Source organism: Carassius carassius, chromosome 7, assembly GCF_963082965.1.
Source record: "Carassius carassius chromosome 7, fCarCar2.1, whole genome shotgun sequence".
NCBI classification, from domain to species: domain Eukaryota; kingdom Metazoa; phylum Chordata; class Actinopteri; order Cypriniformes; family Cyprinidae; genus Carassius; species Carassius carassius.
The window spans coordinates 33,961,446-33,984,499 of record NC_081761.1 but is presented as its reverse complement, the minus strand read 5'-3'; the positions used below and the strand labels follow the sequence as shown (position 1 = coordinate 33,984,499).

At 40.6% G+C, this 23,054-nt stretch overlaps 1 protein-coding gene across 1 annotated transcript; it reads right to left on the bottom strand.

Moving 5' to 3' along the window:
• Window positions 1-6,158: 6,158 nt before the first annotated feature.
• LOC132144251 (mucin-2) lies at window positions 6,159-14,726 on the bottom strand (the record flags this gene model as incomplete). The annotated part of the gene is made up of 11 exons (XM_059555033.1): window positions 6,159-6,841; window positions 7,076-7,233; window positions 7,352-7,413; window positions 7,682-7,911; window positions 8,066-8,223; window positions 8,375-8,436; window positions 8,721-8,932; window positions 9,092-9,249; window positions 9,410-9,474; window positions 9,642-13,435; window positions 13,658-14,726. Coding segments are annotated over 11 exons (6,108 nt in total), but the record flags the coding sequence as incomplete, so codon positions are not given.
• Between the last annotated feature and the right edge of the window lie 8,328 nt (window positions 14,727-23,054).

Here is a 23,054-nt window from a genome sequence, read left to right as displayed (position 1 = left end):
CACATGAAAGACGTCAAAATGGACCCAACACAAAAGACACGGTTTACCTATTTATTCTTCATATACTGACACGTTTCACGGGCTTCCTTGACGTTTTTGAGAAAGATTCCCCTCAAGAACGAAGCCTCACTAATAAACAATTAAACTGTTAGTATCGAGACGCGCATATTACAATAAACCTGGTAGACTATGTTTTTTATTTGTAACAATTAATGTAGCCATTCCTATTCATGTAAATATTTTAGACATAAGGTATACAAATTATTCAAACGGAAAATAACATATTTGTAAATTATCTGCATAACAAATATTTGACATAAAATAAATAATAATAATAAATGCTTAATAAATTAATAAATAAATTATTAATTAAAAAACTAGCTATATAGATATATATTTAAAAAAATATAATTAGAAACAACATTTGAAGAGGCGAGACACCAGTAAGTGGGTAGTAAGTATATGATTGCACAAGTTAATTCATTGTATTTTAAGTGCCATCTTCGATCGTCAAGTCAAGTGAAGTAGTTGTCATTCCTCGCATTACAATCAAGTCTTAGAAATGAATCCTTGGGTGTGGTGGGTGGTCAAGGTGAACACCCATCCCTTTATTTTTAGAAACTGTACTGTGTGTGCTTGTGTTGTTGGAAGTCAAGTGATGTTTACACCAATTGATACATCCACTTGGTGTTCTGAATGGATGATTTGTATGATTACTATTATTATTAAAGTATTATGAAATGCATTTTCACAGAGAAAAAGGCTATGCAGTCTAAATATATTGAAACTGTAGCAAAGAAATCCATGTGAGGTCCAGTTTGTCTTGTAGATGTAAATCAGTGGATTCTGGATAACAGCAAATTAAAAGATAGTTCATTAGCAGACATTTGATTTCATGACAGCAATTGTCCAATAGATTTAGAGGTTTTCTCTTTCTCAGTCTGAATCTATATGTTTAATTCATATTTATTACAGTAATTCCAATGCAGAACTTTATTGAAATCTTAAATTTCCCTATCTGGCTTTATTTCTCCTTCCTGGATTAAAAAAATTAATAATAAAAATTGGCTTCATACTTTGCTCCACCTGCCCACGTCCATGGTTCGATTAAAGAGATTCGGGGAATAAAAGCGCTCTCTATTGGCGAAATTAGCACAGTGTAAGTGGATTTGGAAGACTCAAAAAACAAATGTAGACAAGAAAACAACAAACATTCACAATGGAATAATCTTTCTAGAGTACTGCAAATATTCTGAACAAACATTCTATACTGTCAGACACATTAGGATAGTATCTTTTTAAACTGTACGTTTATTCTACCTTATCTACCCCTAAAGGGTGCATATTGGTACCTTAAAGGTACATATTAGTACCTAAAGTGTACATATTGGGTCAATATCACCATAGAGTGCCTTTCAACCCTCACAATATTCACACATTTTGATTTTAATTTACCATTCACTTTATGTCATGTCATAATAGTAGACACTCAAATACTATAATAAATATATTATCTGAGCTCCCACAATGTTTTTTTTAAATTATTGGCCATTTTTTAGAGCATGAAGCATAGATATGTCCACCCTGTCGTGGACATATAAATTACAGTTAAATATGTTTTCATTGCATTATTAAGATACAAATGATACTTTCTGAAACGTATGATGTCCCTTTACTAAACAGGGTTATTTGTTTGCTTTCAAATTATAAATACATGAAAGATTTTATGTAAACAATGGTTTTTTAAAGCAACTCATACAATTCCCACACTTATTTTTTCTTATTTGGAGAAATATTGGAATATTTGGATGCAGTTTTTGTTTGCATGTTATTGCCCCCACACCTAGCACAATGGATTATATAGGTATGATTACATTATTATTTTAAATATGATTTAAAAATACCAAGATGACAGGGTGGACGAGCCCACGACAGAGTGGACACATAAAGCAGAACACAAAAAGCATGACAAAATATGACAACGAAACATTTATTCAACTTAAAAAAATAAATATATAATTACATTCTCAATTAAATTGATATAACCAAGAATTTAGAATAGCCTCTCTGGTTGAGATGAAACAGGCAGGGAGTTCAAAAACTAGCCCGTCTTTTCAGCAAAATGTAAACATAAGGAAAAGTATAATAACAAAACATGAAAAAGCAAGTACATTAAATGTAACAATTCGTTTTTTATTTGTGGCCAAGAAATATTGTAGTAAATAAATTCTGTCAATTTGTAACATTTACAACACATGGAACACGATCAACACAATCTTTCAGTTGACCCTTGCCTGAATGTATTCCAGTGTGGTTCTATTGGGTTTTACAATAACTAAAAACCTAATGTAAACACCACATAACAGAGAAACACACTTCTGAAAAGAAATCTGGATATACATTAACAAACAATAACACGAGCAATAAGTCATTTTAAAGAACAGATTCTTGTTCATCTAAACTCCGCTCATCTAAACTGCTCTTCGATATACCTCCATGAAGCCTTGTCTATCTGTACAGAGCGTTTATTGAGAGCTTGTGGCTCTGTAATCAGGCGTTTTCTGTATTGCCGTGCACTTTCTGCTGCACACAGAGGCATGTCCTGAGAACATGTATATACAACAATGTATATAAAATTTAAAATAATGTAAAATATTTTTTTATTATTACAACTATTATCTACAACAGATGTTTCTATAAAATGTAATATAACATTTCTATAAATTGCAATATTAACTACAAATGAATGCTATGTCCACCCTGTCATGTGTATGTCCACCCTATCGAGTCTAAGTGGCCGACAGGGTGGACATTTTGTAACAACGACAGGGTGGACATTTTGAGCTTCAATTAGCATATTAGCTTACAACAAACTGTGACTAGCTAAATAGCTAGTCTGGTTGTTGAAGAGAATTTGGTATATTTAAACTTACATATTTTGAAAATATTGTATTTTAATCACTTCCTGTATATTTTATGGCGACAGGGTGGATATGTTAAGCTTTTGCAAAACAAGTAAGCTAACTTATATGAAGAAAATTTGTCAGTTGAAAAGTCAGCTGCTACTCACCTCAGCAGTTGAAATTCCCACCACTGAAGATATAAAAAAAATCTGTTGTGATGATGTCACTAATGGTGATGGCCTCTTCTTAAAGGGACAGATTTCCGCAATACGACAGGGTGGACAACCATTCAAGAGACATGGATATACTCTTCTTTTTTTATTAAATAAAAGTATTGTTTTTATTACAAAATGTGCAATACACTCAATTTGAGTAATATCTTATTTAACAAAATATAAATAGGAAAACAATTTTTTTTTTTTGATTTGACTATTTTACTCTCATTCAAATTTAATGAGCAGTGCCTGGGACATAGCAAAACAACATACATCCTCTCATACAAAACTAAAGAAAATATTGAAAATGTATCCAAAGAGCCAAGTAATGCTTCTATTATGAACAAAAAAAACTTAGCCTAATATAACACACCTTTCATAGTCATTTGTATGTTGAGTTATCATGGCAAATGAGTTATTTATGTTCAGGACACCAAAAGGCACCCTACAGTGATATTGACCCTATTATTAACCATTCCAATTGGTATATATCAGTACTTTTTAAAAGGGTACTGCCCCAGTGACAGCAATTATATCTTTTTTCTTACAGGCTTGAGAGTGTATTCATATCACCTCACCTGTATTTAAACGATTTTAATAACACCTGCATAAGCTGCAATGGCTGTAGTCAGCTGTGTTATCATTTATGCCATGCACTTACCTGTGCATTTGATACTCAGTATATTTTATATCAGTTACTGTCCCTTAAGTATTATTTCTCATAAAATAATTTACCTTTTTTTTCTAAATATCTTGAGCATGGTTGGGTATACATGTTATTTGGGTCATTGTATTGAGCAAGAAGGAGAAAAAGTAAAATAAAAGTCTTGTGATACCAACAGTTAGCAAAATCAGAGTTGTGCCTGCTGTCCTAGTTACTCTCTGTCCTCATATGCTCTGTTCTCTTGGGCTCTTTTAAGGATGAGCTTGTATTTGGCCAACAGAGGGCAGGCATGAATTTGCTTTGCTTGTGGATGAACTCCTCTCTAAAAATACATTGTCTTGCATGTCTTACTAGAACCTGTAATACTGACATTGAAACACTTAAAGATATAGTTCACCTCCAAATCTGTCATTTACTCACCCCATGGCGTTCCAGACCTTTCTTTTTTTCTTCTGTAAAACACAAAATAATATATTTTAGAAGTTAATTGACTTTCGTTGGTTTCATTCTCAGGTTTTAAATAACACAAGAGGGAATACATGATAATTACCTGATTTTCATTATTAAATCACTTTGAATTGTGTTCTGCTGGCAGGTTCAAACTACTTAGGCTGATCACAATTAAGTAACAAAATATAGTTTGTATCAGTTCATTGCCATTTTAGCAGTCTCACTTAAAAAAAACACTTTTGTGAAAATCCACAGTATGCACAAACAACCACAAATTTCTCACTTTTCATCAGAAAACTTCACAGTCTTCACTGAGAGATAATGGCAACCTAGAATAATGTTGGGCGAACATGGCAGGTTGTGCAATGTTATTCAACAGCAAAGAATGTGACCATGTGTCATTCCATTCATGGTGACATAATGTGGGTGGTTTATTTACCCTTAATTGTAACTACTGTAATCTCTGCAGTTAATTTTATAAAAGACCTTGTCAACACCTACAATAATAAAGAAGGTGTTCTTCTGTGAAGGCGGAAGAATGTCAGAGTAGTAGAAACCCTCAGGCATTTACCCAAGACTCAATCTGTTTCAACAATACTAATACCCATTATGACAGAAATGCTTTGTAATTCGTACAACATAAGAGCTCTTTACACCTTAAAGGTATATGAATGCATAGACTTTATTTCATTTTTTAACACATTCTCTGAAACACACAATAACATGACGTGCATAAAAATAAAATAAAAAAACTGTTATGCAAGACAAGTCTCTTGTCGAAGGAATGAATGAAAACAATAGACAAACAAACCTGGACAAAGTAAAATCCCGTCATATCAGAACACACACATAAAGACTCTATAACAGCAAAAGATGAGTAAAAATAAAATAAAATAGGACAGATGTAAAGCTATGCTCCCTTTTGATAAAAAAGCCAACTCACAACTTATCTTTATATTAAAAAAGGGGAGTTTCAGAGTCACAGATCACAAGCATGTCGCAAAATAAGTTTCGAGTTAAGTCTGTTATGCAAACAATCAAGCAAGACTGGTCAAGTCAGTGGTTCACTGCAAACAAATCAGTCCTGCCAAAGAAAAGGTCAAGTCGCAGTACTTGAAATGAGTTTGATTGTGTAAGCTGTCACAAAAACACTGAATTTGATGGTTGCTCTTGATAGTACTGTAAATAAACGTCACCCAGACACCTATTCAGTGCAATAGCCATTCATGTAGACATGAAATCTAGAAATGAAAAAGCTTCTAGTATTAAATGTAACTGAATTCTGTCTTGAAAGCAAACATGATTCTTGCATATATCACACTGCTATGGGGGCAAACAATCCCATCAGTTGTTTTTATTGTGCTGTATGTCTGTTTCAGACCGGCACAATAAGATGATTCCACAAAATTAAAGACACTGAACCACAAGGAGGATTGTGCTTGTAGTTAATGTACTTGTGGTAATTAAAACTTTCTGACAAACATCCCTTACCCTAGAACAGACACAGGCAATTTTATAGAGAAAAGAGCTCATGTGCTCTAATTATGTCTAATGTGTGTGTGTGTGTGTTTAAAGATACTTTCATTGTTTTTACAAGCCATAACCCACTCTGGATATATTATTTTCAAAAAAATAAATCTATATTCAGTAACTTGCTAGCAAGGTGGATTAATACAGTAACTATTATTATGTAAAGTAAGGTATAAAATGTGAGACACCCAGCTGTCAGATGTGCCATCAGTGTGCAGTATTTAAATTTCAGTAAAAACAAATAAATAAATAAATAAACTCTAAAGTTTATTGAAACTCATTGACGTCTCATTTGCTTGTCATGTTGGTATAAAGAAAGAACAAAATAGGTCTCATTAATGCATTCTATCTAATAGGCGTCATTAATGCATACTATTCTGACATGATTATTCTTTTTTTACATTTCCAGTTTTGATAAATAGACTATAAAGAGTTTGCAAAGAAAGAATTAGACCTATGCAAGTTAAATTTGCATTAAGACTTTATTTAATTCAATTAACATAAAACCCTTACATTTTAAATAAATGTAAATACTACAAACAATCATACAACTTTGGATGATGTGAACTTAATAAATATTTGATTATAATAAGATAAAATAAGATCTTGGAATGTTACCACATACTAGACAAAATAAAATTACAGTATAAATAGTCTTTAACCTGCAGACAAGTGAACAAAAGCATTACATTTAAAATACTGAGGAAATAGGAATTGTCCTTACTTGATTGATTACTACAACCTGCTGATAAATAAATATGTATATATTATTTTTTCTAATTACAAATTGTGCTTCTTAGAATCAATGTTGAAAGTGTGCTATAATACTAAATAACACAATACACAAACACACATACAAAAACAATATAATTTGCTAATATAATTTGTGCCTTGTACATGCCTTTCATTTCTCGCAACTCACATTCATTGTTAAGGGATCTATAGGAAAAGTTGTAATATTTTTGCCATAATAATGAGCCATGTTGCTTGGAATAGGCTGGATTGAATCTTCAATCCACTTGAAGCTGAAGTTGCAGCTGCAGTTGTTGTTGTAGTTGCAGCTACAGTCGTAGTTATAACTGTAGAAAAAAATGAACGAATTAGACCAACAAAGTCTCTCTTTTTTGTTTCATTAAAGTCCAAATGTATCATAACATTTTTTGTGTTTTATTCGTATTTCCATATAATTAACTAGTGACCAGTGCTAAGGTAAGAAATTCCACAAAATCCATTGAGCCAAAGTTCTGGGTGCAGTTGTTGGAAGACTTTGAGAACATGTTGTAGGATAGGTTTTAAAATGCAATAAAACTTACCTGAACCATTGACTGAAACCGTTGAAGGGATTATGTTCAGTGGATCAACACCTCCTGTTACCACTGCTGACAGGAGGGAGTCTGAAATCTCTTGAACGGTTGGAACAGCTTGTGTGGAGTTAAAAACTAGTTGGGTTTCTGTGATGATTGACCCAGGACTGGAAAAAATAGAAGGATGTCAAATAAGATTTCTTGATAACATATGTAATGTGTGTGAATATATATATACATCTACATCTGTGTGTGTTTAAAACTTCACATAAATTCCATATTTACCGGAAACTTAAGACAATAAGTCTGATAAAGGAAGGATATTTTGCTCTGTAGATGGGTTCAAGCTGTAACACACAATAACAGAATGATTAGAATGATCTTTTTTATTTGTTACATTAAACTGATAACCGTTGAGGACTTTTTTACTTTATAAGGGGCGAAAACAAAATGTGTCACTTACTTATGGTAAGCTAAAAATAATATGAATAATAACAAACCCCTTTATACAATATTTTTGGCTTTGGTCTAAAATATAGACGGTATTCTTTTCTCTTAAGTATAAGATATTTTCTGTGTGTCATCTGTGAATCTCGTAAATTTATTTGAACTCACCTGAGATCTGACAAGCTCAGATCTTGACTTGAAGGCCTGAGAGCTTTGATTACTGAGATCAATTATAAATATGTCAAAAGAGCGGAAAACCAGAGCTGTTATGTACACTGGTACAAATTGTGTAGTTGTAGTTGCAGGCACTTTAGTTGTAGATGTCAAGGGTTTTGTTGTTGTTGTCGGTGTGGTTGTTGTTGTTGTTGATGCTGTAGTTGAAGTAGTCACATTTATAACTGTAAGAAAAAGGTGTACAAATTAGATAAAATGTTTTGTCTGTCAGTATACATAGTGATATGGAGATTGTAAATTCTACAAGATCTACTGAGCAAATTTTTTCTAAGACTTTCAGAATCTGCAAGATGTTTTCTAATATGCAAGCAAACTTACTTGAACCATTGACTGAAATTGAATAAGGAGTTATGTTCAGTAGATTGACATCTCCTTTTATCACTGCTGTAAAGAGAGTGTCTGAAATCTCTTGAACGGTTGGAACAGCTTGTGTGGAGTTAAAAGCTAGTTGGGTTTCTGTGATGATTGACCCAGGACTGGAAAAAATAGAAGGATGTCAAATAAGATTCCTTAGTAACATATATAATGTGTGTGAATATATATATATATATATATATATATATATATATATATATATATATATATATATACTGTATGCTTAAAACTTCATAAAAATTCCATATTTACCGGAAACTTAATACATTCACTCTGATGAAGGAAGGATATTTTGCTCTGTAGATGGTTTCAAGCTGTAACACACAATAACCGGCAGTCACAATCACAATCAGAATGATCTATTTTATTTATTACATTACATTGATAACCGTTGAGAACTTTTTTACTTTATGGGGGAGGGGGGGGGGGCAAAATGTGTCACTTATTTATGGCAAGCTAAAGAAATAAATAATAATAAAACCCTTTAGACAGTATTATTGGCTTTGGTCTAAAATATATATTCTGTTCCCTTAAATACAAGATATTTTTACAAGATATGTGTGTCATCTGTGAATCTAGTAAATTTATTTGAACTCACCTGAGATCTGACAAGCTCAGATCTTGACTTGAAGGCCTGAGAGCTTTGATTACTGAGATCAATTATAAATACGTCTAAAGAGCGGAAAACCAGAGCTGTTATGTACACAGGTACAAATTGTGTAGTTGTAGGTGAAGGCACTTTAGTTGTAGATGTCAAGGGTTTTGTTGTCGTTGTTGTTGATGCTGTAGTTGAAGTAGTCACGTTTATAACTGTAAGAAAAAGGTGTACAAATTAGATAAAATGTACTGTTTTGTCTGTCAGTATACATAGTGATATGGAGATTTTAAATTCTACAAGATCTACTGAGCAAATTTTTTCTAAGACTTTCAGAATCTGCAAGATGTTTTCTAAAATGCAAGCAAACTTACTTGAACCATTGACTGAAATTGAATAAGGAGTTATGTTCAGTAGATTGACATCTCCTTTTATCACTGCTGTAAAGAGAGTGTCTGAAATCTCTTGAACGGTTGGAACAGCTTGTGTGGAGTTAAAAGCTAGTTGGGTTTCTGTGATGATTGACCCAGAACTGGAAAAAATAGAAGGATGTCAAATAAGATTCTGAAATAACAAATATAATGTGTGTGTGTGTGTGTGTGTGTGTGTGTGTGTGTGTGTGTGTGGGTGTGGGTGTGTGTGTGTATGTGTGAGTGTGTGTGTTTAAAACTGCACATAAATCATGTATTTACCGGAAACTTAAGACATTCACTCTGATAAAGGAGGAAGGAAATTTTGCTTTGTAGATTGGATAAAGCTGCAAGAGTAAAATGGCAACAGGCAGTCAAAACCACAATCAATATATTTTTTGTTATTATTTGTTAAATGACATTGATTACTGATTAACACTTTTTTGCTTCATGGGTGCAATAAAGATATTTTCTGTGTATTAGCATTTAATCTTGTAGGTTTATTTTAACTCACATGAAATATGACAAGCTGAGCCCTTTCCTTGAAGATCTGTGAATTTTGATTACTGAGTTCATCTGTAAAGATATCTAAAGAGCGGAACACCAGATCTGTTAGATACACAAGTTCAGGTATTGTCCTTGTAGCTGAGGGTCCTGTTGTTGTAGCTGTTGGTGTTGTGGATGTTGTTGCTGTGCTGACAGTGGTGCTTTCAGTACTGGTTGAAGTAGGAATCACAGAAGTTACTGCTGTAGATGTTGTTTGTGGTGGTGTTGTGGAAGGTCCTGCAGTAGTAGTTCCAACAGGAGTTGGTGTTACCGTTGAAAGATGTGTTGTTGTAGCTGATGGTGCTGTGGATGTTGTTGCTGTGCTGACAGTGGTGCTTTCAGTACTGGTTGAAGTGGGAATCACAGAAGTTACTGCTGTAGATGTTGTTTGTGGTGGTGTAGTGGAAGGTACTGCTGTAGTAGTTCCAACAGGAGTTGGTGTTACCGTTGAAAGATGTGTTGTTGTCGCTGTTGGTGTTGTGGATGTTGTTGCTGTGCTGACAATGGTGCTTTCAGTACTGGTTGAAGTAGGAATCACAGAAGTTACTGCTGTAGATGTTGTTTGTGGTGGTGTTGTGGAAGGTAGTGCAGTAGTAGTTCCAACAGGAGTTGATGTCACTGTTGAAAGATGGGTTGTTGTAGCTGTTGGTGTTGTGGATGTTGTTGCTGTGCTGACAGTGGTGCTTTCAGTACTGGTTGAAGTAGGAATCACAGAAGTTACTGCTGTAGATGTTGTTTGTGGTGGTGTTGTGGAAGGTCCTGCAGTAGTAGTTCCAACAGGAGTTGATGTCACTGTTGAAAGATGTGTTGTTGTAGCTGTTGATGTTGTGGATGTTGTTGGTGTGCTGACAGTGGTGCTTTCAGTACTGGTTGAAGTAGGAATCACAGAAGTTACTGTTGTAGATGTTGTTTGTGGTGGTGTTGTGGAAGGTCCTGCAGTAGTAGTTCCAACAGGAGTTGGTGTTACCGTTGAAAGATGTGTTGTTGTAGCTGATGGTGCTGTGGATGTTGTTGCTGTGCTGACAGTGGTGCTTTCAGTACTGGTTGAAGTAGGAATCACAGAAGTTACTGCTGTAGATGTTGTTTGTGGTGGTGTTGTGGAAGGTAGTGCAGTAGTAGTTCCAACAGGAGTTGATGTCACTGTTGAAAGATGGGTTGTTGTAGCTGTTGGTGTTGTGGATGTTGTTGCTGTGCTGACAGTGGTGCTTTCAGTACTGGTTGAAGTAGGAATCACAGAAGTTACTGCTGTAGATGTTGTTTGTGGTGGTGTTGTGGAAGGTCCTGCAGTAGTAGTTCCAACAGGAGTTGATGTCACTGTTGAAAGATGTGTTGTTGTAGCTGTTGATGTTGTGGATGTTGTTGGTGTGCTGACAGTGGTGCTTTCAGTACTGGTTGAAGTAGGAATCACAGAAGTTACTGTTGTAGATGTTGTTTGTGGTGGTGTTGTGGAAGGTCCTGCAGTAGTAGTTCCAACAGGAGTTGGTGTTACCGTTGAAAGATGTGTTGTTGTAGCTGATGGTGCTGTGGATGTTGTTGCTGTGCTGACAGTGGTGCTTACAGTACTGGTTGAAGTAGGAATCACAGAAGTTACTGCTGTAGATGTTGTTTCTGGTGGTGTTGTGGAAGGTCCTGCAGTAGTAGTTCCAACAGGAGTTGATGTCACTGTTGAAAGATGTGTTGTTGTAGCTGTTGATGTTGTTGGTGTGCTGACAGTGGTGCTTTCAGTACTGGTTGAAGTAGGAATCACAGAAGTTACTGCTGTAGATGTTGTTTGTGGTGGTGTAGTGGAAGGTCCTGCAGTAGTAGTTCTAACAGGAGTTGGTGTTACCGTTGAAAGATGTGTTGTTGTAGCTGATGGTGCTGTGGATGTTGTTGCTGTGCTGACAGTGGTGCTTTCAGTACTGGTTGAAGTAGGAATCACAGAAGTTACTGCTGTAGATGTTGTTTCTGGTGGTGTTGTGGAAGGTCCTGCAGTAGTAGTTCCAACAGGAGTTGATGTCACTGTTGAAAGATGTGTTGTTGTAGCTGTTGATGTTGTTGGTGTGCTGACAGTGGTGCTTTCAGTACTGGTTGAAGTAGGAATCACAGAAGTTACTGCTGTAGATGTTGTTTGTGGTGGTGTTGTGGAAGGTCCTGCAGTAGTAGTTCCAACAGGAGTTGATGTCACTGTTGAAAGATGTGTTGTTGTAGCTGTTGATGTTGTGGATGTTGTTGGTGTGCTGACAGTGGTGCTTTCAGTACTGGTTGAAGTGGAAATCACTGAAGTTACTGTTGTAGATGTTGTTTGTGGTGGTGTTGTGGAAGGTCCTGCAGTAGTAGTTCCAACAGGAGTTGGTGTTACCGTTGAAAGATGTGTTGTTGCAGCTGTTTGAGTTGTGGATGTTGTTGGTGTGCTGACAGTGGTGCTTTCAGTCCTGGTTGAAGTAGGAATCACAGAAGTTACTGTTGTAGATATTGTTTGTGGTGGTATTGTGGAAGGTCCTGCAGTAGTAGTTCCAAAAGGAGTTGATGTCACTGTTGAAATATGTGTTGTTGTAGCTGTTGGTGTTGTGGATGTTGTTGCTGTTCTGAAAGTGGTTGAAGTGGAAACCACAGGTTCTGCAGTATATGTTGTTTGTGGTGCTGTTGTGGAAAGTCCTGCAGTAGTAGTTCCAGCAAAAGTTGTGAATACTGTTGTTGATGTTTCAGCAGAAGTTGGGAGTCTGGAAGTCTCTGTTACTGAAGACGTTTCTGCTGCAGTAGTGATGGATGTTTCAGGAGCAGTCGTTGTGATTGTGGATGTCTTGGTTGTTGTAGATGTTTCTGCTGCACTCATGGTGGACATTTCTGGTGCAGTTGTTGTAATTGTGGAAGTCTCTTTTGTTCGAGATGTTTTTGGTGTGCTAGTGGTGGATGTTTCAGGTTCAGTTGTTGTGACTGTGGAAGTCTCAATTGATGTAGATGTTTCTGCTGCACTCGTGGTGGATGTATCAGGAGCACTCGTGATTGTGGTAGTCTCAGTTGTGGTAGATGTTTCTGCTGTGCTAGTGGTGGACGTTTCAGCTGGAGTCGTTGCGAATGTGGAGGAGTCAGTTGTGGTAGATGCTTCTGTTGTGCTAGTGGTGGATGTTTCAGGAGCAGTCGTTGCGACTGTGGAAGTCTTAGTTGTGGTAGATGTTTCTGCTGCACTAGTATTGGATGTTTCCGGAGCAGTCGTTGCGACTGTGGAAGTCTCAGTTGTGGTAGATGTTTTTGCTGCGGTAGTGGTGGACGTTTCAGGAGCAGTCGTTGCAAGTGTGGAAGTCTCAGTTGTGGTAGATGCTTCTGCAGCACTTGTGGTGGCCGTTTCAGGAGCAGTTATTGTGATTGTGGATGTCTCAGTTGTTGTAGATGCATCTGCAACGGTAGTGATGGACGTTTCTGGTGCAGTTGTTGTGATTGTGGAAGTCTCAGTTATTGTAGATAAATCTGCTGCGCTAGTGGTGGATGTTTCTAGTGCAGTTGTTTTGATTGTGGAAGTCTCTGTTGTTGGAGATATTTCTGCTGTGCTAGTGGTGGATGTTTCAGGAGCAGTTGTTGCGACTGTGGTAGTCTCCGTTGTGGCAGATGTTTGTGCTGCACTATTGGTGGAGGTTTCGGGAGCATTCGTTGCGACTGTTGAAGTCTCAGTTGTGGCAGAAGTTTCTGCACCACTAGTGGTGGATGTTTCAGGAGCAGTCGTTGCAAGTGTGGAAGTATCAGTTGTGGTAGATGTTTTTGCTGTGCTAGTGGTGGACGTTTCAGCTGGAGTCGTTGTGAATGTGAAGGACTCAGTTGTGGTAGATGCTTCTGTTGCGCTTGTGGTGGATGTTTCAGGAGAAGTCGTTGCGACTGTGGAAGTCTCAGTTTTGGTAGATGTTTCTGCTGCACTAGTGGTGGATGTTTCAGGAGCAGTCGTTGTGATTGTGGAAGTCTCAGTTGTTGTAGATGTTTCTGCTAAATTAGTGGTGGATGTTTCAGGAACACTTGTTGTGATTGTGGATGTCTCAGTTGTTGTAGATGTATCTGCTGCGCTAGTGGTGGAGGTTTCTGGTGCAGTTGTTGTGATTGTGGAAGTCTCTGTTGTTGAAGATGTTTCCGCTGTGTTAGTGGTGGATGTTTCAGAAGTAGTTGTTGTGATAGTGGAAGTCTCAGTTGTGGTAGATGTTTCTGCTGTGCTAATGGTGGACGTTTCAGCTGCAGTTGTTGCGACTGTGGAAGACTCAGTTTTGGTAGATGTTTCTGTTGCGCTAGTCGTGGATGTTTCATGAGCAGTTGTTGCGACTGTGGAAGTCTCAGTTGTGGTAGATGTATCTGCTGCACTATTGGTGGAGGTTTCAGGAGCAGTCGTTGCGACTGTGGAAGTCTCAGTTGTGGTAGATGTTTCTGCTGCACTGGTGGTGGATATATCAGAAGCAGTTGTTGCGACTGTGGAAGTCTCAGTTGTGGTAGATGTTTCTGCTGCGGTAGTTTTGGACGTTTCAGAAGAAGACGTTGCAAATGTGGAAGTCTCAGTTGTTGAAGATGTTTCTGCTGCGCTAGTGGTGGACGATTCAGGAGTAGTCGTTGCAAGTGTGGAAGTCTCAGTTGTGGTAGATGTTTCAGCAGCACTTGAGGTGGACGTTTCAGGAGCAGTTGTTGTAATTGTGGATGTCTCAGTTGTTGTAGATATATCTGCTGCGCTAGTGGTGGACGTTTCTGGTGCAGTTGTTGTGATTTTGGAAGTCTCTGTTGTTGAAGATGTTTCTGCCGTGCTAGTGGTGGATGTTTCAGGAGCAGTTGTTGCGACTGTGGTAGTCTCCGTTGTGGTAGATGTTTCTGCTGCACTAGTGGTGGAGGTTTCAGGAGCAGTCGTTGTGATTGTGGAAGTCTCAGTTGTTGTAGATGTTTCTGCTACATTAGTGGTGGATGTTTCAGGAACACTTGTTGTGATTGTGGATGTCTCAGTTGTTGTAGATGTATCTGCTGCGCTAGTGGTAGAGGTTTCTGGTGCAGTTGTTGTGATTGTGGAAGTCTCTGTTGTTGGAGATGTTTCCGCTGTGTTAGTGGTGGATGTTTCAGAAGTAGTTGTTGTGATTGTGGAAGTCTCAGTTGTGGTAGATGTTTCTGCTGTGCTAATGGTGGACGTTTCAGCTGCAGTTGTTGCGACTGTGGAAGACTCAGTTTTGGTAGATGTTTCTGTTGCGCTAGTCGTGGACGTTTCATGAGCAGTTGTTGCGACTGTGGAAGTCTCAGTTGTGGTAGATGTATCTGCTGCACTATTGGTGGAGGTTTCAGGAGCAGTTGTTGTGATTTTGGAAGTCTCTGTTGTTGTAGGTGTTTCTGATGCACTAGTGGTTGATGTTTCAGGAGCAGTTGTTGTGATTTTGGAAGTCTCAGTTGTGGTAGATGTTTCTGCTGCACTGGTGGTGGATATATCAGAAGCAGTTGTTGCGACTGTGGAAGTCTCAGTTGTGGTAGATGTTTCTGCTGCGGTAGTTTTGGACGTTTCAGAAGAAGACGTTGCAAATGTGGAAGTCTCAGTTGTTGAAGATGTTTCTGCTGCGCTAGTGGTGGACGATTCAGGAGTAGTCGTTGCAAGTGTGGAAGTCTCAGTTGTGGTAGATGTTTCAGCAGCACTTGAGGTGGACGTTTCAGGAGCAGTTGTTGTAATTGTGGATGTCTCAGTTGTTGTAGATATATCTGCTGCGCTAGTGGTGGACGTTTCTGGTGCAGTTGTTGTGATTTTGGAAGTCTCTGTTGTTGAAGATGTTTCTGCCGTGCTAGTGGTGGATGTTTCAGGAGCAGTTGTTGCGACTGTGGTAGTCTCCGTTGTGGTAGATGTTTCTGCTGCACTAGTGGTGGAGGTTTCAGGAGCAGTCGTTGTGATTGTGGAAGTCTCAGTTGTTGTAGATGTTTCTGCTACATTAGTGGTGGATGTTTCAGGAACACTTGTTGTGATTGTGGATGTCTCAGTTGTTGTAGATGTATCTGCTGCGCTAGTGGTAGAGGTTTCTGGTGCAGTTGTTGTGATTGTGGAAGTCTCTGTTGTTGGAGATGTTTCCGCTGTGTTAGTGGTGGATGTTTCAGAAGTAGTTGTTGTGATTGTGGAAGTCTCAGTTGTGATAGATGTTTCTGCTGTGCTAATGGTGGACGTTTCAGCTGCAGTTGTTGCGACTGTGGAAGACTCAGTTTTGGTAGATGTTTCTGTTGCGCTAGTCGTGGACGTTTCATGAGCAGTTGTTGCGACTGTGGAAGTCTCAGTTGTGGAAGATGTATCTGCTTCACTATTGGTGGAGGTTTCAGGAGCAGTTGTTGCGACTGTGGAAGTCTCAGTTGTGGAAGATGTATCTGCTGCACTATTGGTGGACGTTTCAGAAGAAGACGTTGCAAATGTGGAAGTCTCAGTTGTTGAAGATGTTTCTGCTGCGCTAGTGGTGGACGATTCAGGAGTAGTCGTTGCAAGTGTGGAAGTCTCAGTTGTGGTAGATGTTTCAGCAGCACTTGAGGTGGACGTTTCAGGAGCAGTTGTTGTAATTGTGGATGTCTCAGTTGTTGTAGATATATCTGCTGCGCTAGTAGTGGACGTTTCTGGTGCAGTTGTTGTGATTTTGGAAGTCTCTGTTGTTGAAGATGTTTCTGCCGTGCTAGTGGTGGATGTTTCAGGAGCAGTTGTTGCGACTGTGGTAGTCTCCGTTGTGGTAGATGTTTCTGCTGCACTAGTGGTGGAGGTTTCAGGAGCAGTCGTTGTGATTGTGGAAGTCTCAGTTGTTGTAGATGTTTCTGCTACATTAGTGGTGGATGTTTCAGGAACACTTGTTGTGATTGTGGATGTCTCAGTTGTTGTAGATGTATCTGCTGCGCTAGTGGTAGAGGTTTCTGGTGCAGTTGTTGTGATTGTGGAAGTCTCTGTTGTTGGAGATGTTTCCGCTGTGTTAGTGGTGGATGTTTCAGAAGTAGTTGTTGTGATTGTGGAAGTCTCAGTTGTGATAGATGTTTCTGCTGTGCTAATGGTGGACGTTTCAGCTGCAGTTGTTGCGACTGTGGAAGACTCAGTTTTGGTAGATGTTTCTGTTGCGCTAGTCGTGGACGTTTCATGAGCAGTTGTTGCGACTGTGGAAGTCTCAGTTGTGGAAGATGTATCTGCTGCACTATTGGTGGAGGTTTCAGGAGCAGTTGTTGCGACTGTGGAAGTCTCAGTTGTGGTAGATGTATCTGCTGCACTATTGGTGGAGGTTTCAGGAGCAGTCGTTGCGACTGTGGAAGTCTCAGTTGATGTAGATATATCTGCTGCGCTAGTGGTGGACGTTTCTGGTACAGTTGTTGTGATTTTGGAAGTCTCTGTTGTTGAAGATGTTTCTGCCATGCTAGTGGTGGATGTTTCAGGAGCAGTTGTTGCGACTGTGGTAGTCTCCGTTGTGGTAGATGTTTCTGCTGCACTAGTGGTGGAGGTTTCAAGAGCAGTCATTGCCACTGTTGAAGTCTCAGTTGTGGCAGAAGTTTCTGCGGCACTAGTGGTGGATGTTTCAGGAGCAGTCGTTGCAAGTGTGGAAGTCTCAGTTGTGGTAGATGTTTCTGTTGCGCTAGTCTTGGATGTTTCAGGAGCAGTTGTTGCGACTGTGGAAGTCTCAGTTGTGGTAGATGTTTCTGCTGCACTATTGGTGGAGGTTTCAGGAGCAGTCGTTGTGACTGTGGAAGTCTCAGTTGTGGTAGATGTTTCTGCTGCGGTAGTTGTGGACGTTTCAGTAGAAGACGTTGCAAATGTGGAAGTCTCAGTTGTGGTAGATGTTTCTGCTGCGCTAGTGGTGGAGGTTTCTGGTGCAGTTGTTGTGATTGTGGAAGTCTCTGTTGTTGGTGATGTTTCTGCTGTGCTAGTGGTGGATGTTTCAGAAGCAGTTGTTGTGATTGTGGAAGTCTCAGTTGTGGCAGATGTTTCTGCTGTGCTAGTGGTGGACGTTTCAGCTGCAGTCGTTGCGACTGTGGAAGACTCAGTTGTGGTAGATGTTTCTGTTGCGCTAGTCTTGGATGTTTCAGGAGCAGTTGTTGCGACTGTGGAAGTCTCAGTTGTGGTAGATGTTTCTGCTGCACTATTGGTGGAGGTTTCAGGAGCAGTCGTTGTGACTGTGGAAGTCTCAGTTGTGGTAGATGTTTCTGCTGCGGTAGTTGTGGGCGTTTCAGTAGAAGACGTTGCAAATGTGGAAGTCTCAGTTGTGGTAGATGTTTCTGCTGCGCTAGTGGTGGACAATTCAAGAGTATACGTTGCAAGTGTGGAAGTCTCAGTTGTGGTAGATGCTTCTGCAGCACTTGTGGTGGACGTTTCAGGTGCAGTTATTGTAATTGTGGATGTCTCAGTTGTTGTAGACATATCTGCTGTGCTAGTGGTGGACATTTCTGGTGCAGTTGTTGTGATTGTGGAAGTCTCTGTTGTTGGAGATGTTTCTGCTGTGCTAGTGGTGGATGTTTCAGGAGCAGTTGTTGCGACTGTGGTAGTCTCAGTTGTGGTAGATTTTTCTGCTGCACTAGTGGTGGAGGTTTCAGGAGCAGTAGTTATGACTGTTGAAGTCTCAGTTTTGGCAGAAGTTTCTGCGGCACTAGTGGTGGATGTTTCAGAAGCAGTCGTTGCAAGTATGGAAGTATCAGTTGTGGTAGATATTTCTGCTGCACTAGTGGTGGATGATTCAGGAGCAGTCGTTGCAATTGGGGAAGTCTCAGTTGTGGTAGATGTTTCTGCAGCACTTGTTGTGGATGTTTCAGGAGCACTTGTGATTGTGGTAGTCTCAGTTGTGGTAGATGCTTCAGCTGTGCTAGTGGTGGACATTTCAGCTGGAGTCGTGAATGTGGAGGACTCAGTTGTGGTAGATACTTCTGTTGCACTAGTGGTGGATGTTTCAGAAGAAGTCGTTGCGACTGTGGAAGTCTCAGTTGTGGTAGATATTTCTGCTGCACTAGTGGTGGATGTTTTAGGAGCAGTTGTTGTGATTGTGGATGTCTCAGTTTTTGTAGATGTTTCTGCTGCACTCGTGGTGGACGTTTCAGGAGCAGTAGTGATTGTGGTAGTCTCAGTTGTGGTAGATGTTTCTGTTGTGCTAGTGGTGGATGTTTCAGGAGCAGTCGTTGCGACTGTGGTAGTCTCCGTTGGGGTAGATGTTTCTGCTGCACTAGTGGTGGAGGTTTTAGGAGCAGTTGTTGTGACTGTTGAAGTCTCTGTTGTTGGTGATGTTTCTGCTGTGCTAGTGGTGGATGTTTCAGAAGCAGTTGTTGTGATTGTGGAAGTCTCAGTTGTGGCAGATGTTTCTGCTGTGCTAGTGGTGGACGTTTCAGCTGCAGTCGTTGCGACTGTGGAAGACTCAGTTGTGGTAGATGTTTCTGTTGCGCTAGTCTTGAGTGTTTCAGGAGCAGTTGTTGCGACTGTGGAAGTCTCAGTTGTGGTAGATGTTTCTGCTGCACTATTGGTGGAGGTTTCAGGAGCAGTCGTTGTGACTGTGGAAGTCTCAGTTGTGGTAGATGTTTCTGCTGCGGTAGTTGTGGACGTTTCAGTAGAAGACGTTGCAAATGTGGAAGTCTCAGTTGTGGTAGATGTTTCTGCTGCGCTAGTGGTGGACAATTCAAGAGTATACGTTGCAAGTGTGGAAGTCTCAGTTGTGGTAGATGCTTCTGCAGCACTTGTGGTGGACGTTTCAGGTGCAGTTATTGTAATTGTGGATGTCTCAGTTGTTGTAGACATATCTGCTGTGCTAGTGGTGGACATTTCTGGTGCAGTTGTTGTGATTGTGGAAGTCTCTGTTGTTGGAGATGTTTCTGCTGTGCTAGTGGTGGATGTTTCAGGAGCAGTTGTTGCGACTGTGGTAGTCTCAGTTGTGGTAGATTTTTCTGCTGCACTAGTGGTGGAGGTTTCAGGAGCAGTAGTTATGACTGTTGAAGTCTCAGTTTTGGCAGAAGTTTCTGCGGCACTAGTGGTGGATGTTTCAGAAGCAGTCGTTGCAAGTATGGAAGTATCAGTTGTGGTAGATATTTCTGCTGCACTAGTGGTGGATGATTCAGGAGCAGTCGTTGCAATTGGGGAAGTCTCAGTTGTGGTAGATGTTTCTGCAGCACTTGTTGTGGATGTTTCAGGAGCACTTGTGATTGTGGTAGTCTCAGTTGTGGTAGATGCTTCAGCTGTGCTAGTGGTGGACATTTCAGCTGGAGTCGTGAATGTGGAGGACTCAGTTGTGGTAGATACTTCTGTTGCACTAGTGGTGGATGTTTCAGAAGAAGTCGTTGCGACTGTGGAAGTCTCAGTTGTGGTAGATATTTCTGCTGCACTAGTGGTGGATGTTTTAGGAGCAGTTGTTGTGATTGTGGATGTCTCAGTTTTTGTAGATGTTTCTGCTGCACTCGTGGTGGACGTTTCAGGAGCAGTAGTGATTGTGGTAGTCTCAGTTGTGGTAGATGTTTCTGTTGTGCTAGTGGTGGATGTTTCAGGAGCAGTCGTTGCGACTGTGGTAGTCTCCGTTGGGGTAGATGTTTCTGCTGCACTAGTGGTGGAGGTTTTAGGAGCAGTTGTTGTGACTGTTGAAGTCTCAGTTGTGGCAGAAGTTTCTGTGGCACTAGTGGTGGATGTGTCAGGAGCAGTCGTTGCAAGTGTGGAAGTCTCAGTTGTGGTAGATTTTTCTGCAGCACTTGTGGTGGATGTTTCATGAGCACTTGTGAACGTGGTAGTCTCCGTTGGGGTAGATGTTTCTGCTGCACTAGTGGTGGAGGTTTCAGGAGCAGTCGTTGCAAGTGAGGAAGTCTCAGTTGTGGTAGATGTTTCTGCTGCGCTAGTGGTGGATGATTCTGGAGCAGTCATTGCAAGTGTGGAAGTCTCGGTTGTGGTAGATGTTTCTGCTGCACTAGTGGTGGAGGTTTCAGGAGCAGTTGTTGCGACTGTTGAAGTCTCAGTTGTGGCAGAAGTTTCTGTGGCACTAGTGGTGGATGTTTCAGGAGCAGTCGTTGCAAGTGTGGAACTCTGAGTTGTGGTAGATGTCTCTGCTACGTTAGTGCTGGATGAATCTGGAGCAGTCGTTGCAAGTGTGGAAGTCTCAGTTGTGGTAGATTTTTCTGCAGCACTTGTGGTGGATGTTTCATGAGTTCTTGTGAACGTGGTAGTCTCAGTTGTGGTAGATGTTTCTGCTGTGCTAGTGGTGGACGTTTCAGCTGCAGTCGTTGCGACTGTGGAAGACTCAGTTGTGGTAGATGTTTCTGTTGCGCTAGTCGTGGACTTTTCAGGAGCAGTTGTTGCGACTGTGGAAGTCTCAGTTGTGGTAGATGTTTCTGCTGCACTATTTGTGGAGGTTTCAGGAGCAGTCGTTGCGACTGTGGAAGTCTCAGTTGTTGTAGATGTTTCTGCTGCACTGGTGGTGGATATTTCAGAAGCAGTTGTTGTGACCGTGGAAGTCTCAGTTGTGGTAGATGTTTTTGCTGCGGTAGTTTTGGACGTTTCAGGAGAAGACGTTGCAAATGTGGAAGTCTCAGTTTTGGTAGATGTTTCTGCTGCGCTAGTGGTGGACGATTCAGGAGTAGTCGTTGCAAGTGTGGAAGTCTCAGTTGTGGTAGATGTTTCTGCAGCACTTGTGGTGGACGTTTCAGGAGCAGTTGTTGTAATTTTGGATGTCTCAGTTGTTGTAGATATATCTGCTGCGCTAATGGTGGACGTTTCTGGTGCAGTTGTTGTGATTGTGGAAGTCTCTGTTGTTGGAGATGTTTCTGTTGTGCTAGTGGTGGATGTTTCAGGAGCAGTTGTTGCGACTGTGGTAGTCTCCGTTGTGGTAGATGTTTCTGCTGCACTAGTGGTGGGGGTTTCAGGAGCAGTCATTGCCACTGTTGAAGTCTCAGTTGTGGCAGAAGTTTCTGCGTCACTAGTGGTGGATGTTTCAGGAGCAGTCGTTGCAAGTGTGGAAGTCTCAGTTGTGGTAGATGTTTCTGTTGCGCTAGTCTTGGATAATTCAGGAGCAGTTGTTGCGACTGTGGAAGTCTCAGTTGTGGTAGATGTTTCTGCTGCACTATTGGTGGAGGTTTCAGGAGCAGTCGTTGTGACTGTGGAAGTCTCAGTTGTGGTAGATGTTTCTGCTGCGGTAGTTGTGGACGTTTCAGTAGAAGACGTTGCAAATGTGGAAGTCTCAGTTGTGGTAGATGTTTCTGCTGCGCTAGTGGTGGAGGTTTCTGGTGCAGTTGTTGTGATTGTGGAAGTCTCTGTTGTTGGTGATGTTTCTGCTGTGCTAGTGGTGGATGTTTCAGAAGCAGTTGTTGTGATTGTGGAAGTCTCAGTTGTGGCAGATGTTTCTGCTGTGCTAGTGGTGGACGTTTCAGCTGCTGTCGTTGCGACTGTGGAAGACTCAGTTGTGGTAGATGTTTCTGTTGCGCTAGTCTTGGATGTTTCAGGAGCAGTTGTTGCGACTGTGGAAGTCTCAGTTGTGGTAGATGTTTCTGCTGCACTATTGGTGGAGGTTTCAGGAGCAGTCGTTGTGACTGTGGAAGTCTCAGTTGTGGTAGATGTTTCTGCTGCGGTAGTTGTGGACGTTTCAGTAGAAGACGTTGCAAATGTGGAAGTCTCAGTTGTGGTAGATGTTTCTGCTGCGCTAGTGGTGGACAATTCAAGAGTATACGTTGCAAGTGTGGAAGTCTCAGTTGTGGTAGATGCTTCTGCAGCACTTGTGGTGGACGTTTCAGGAGCAGTTATTGTAATTGTGGATGTCTCAGTTGTTGGAGATGTTTCTGCTGTGCTAGTGGTGGATGTTTCAGGAGCAGTTGTTGCGACTGTGGTAGTCTCAGTTGTGGTAGATTTTTCTGCTGCACTAGTGGTGGAGGTTTCAGGAGCAGTAGTTATGACTGTTGAAGTCTCAGTTTTGGCAGAAGTTTCTGCGGCACTAGTGGTGGATGTTTCAGAAGCAGTCGTTGCAAGTATGGAAGTATCAGTTGTGGTAGATGTTTCTGCTGCACTAGTGGTGGATGATTCAGGAGCAGTCGTTGCAATTGGGGAAGTCTCAGTTGTGGTAGATGTTTCTGCAGCACTTGTTGTGGATGTTTCAGGAGCACTTGTGATTGTGGTAGTCCCAGTTGTGGTAGATGCTTCAGCTGTGCTAGTGGTGGACATTTCAGCTGGAGTCGTGAATGTGGAGGACTCAGTTGTGGTAGATACTTCTGTTGCACTAGTGGTGGATGTTTCAGAAGAAGTCGTTGCGACTGTGGAAGTCTCAGTTGTGGTAGATGTTTCTGCTGCACTAGTGGTGGATGTTTTAGGAGCAGTTGTGATTGTGGTAGTCTCAGTTGTGGTAGATGTTTCTGTTGTGCTAGTGGTGGATGTTTCAGGAGCAGTCGTTGCGACTGTGGTAGTCTCCGTTGGGGTAGATGTTTCTGCTGCACTAGTGGTGGAGGTTTTAGGAGC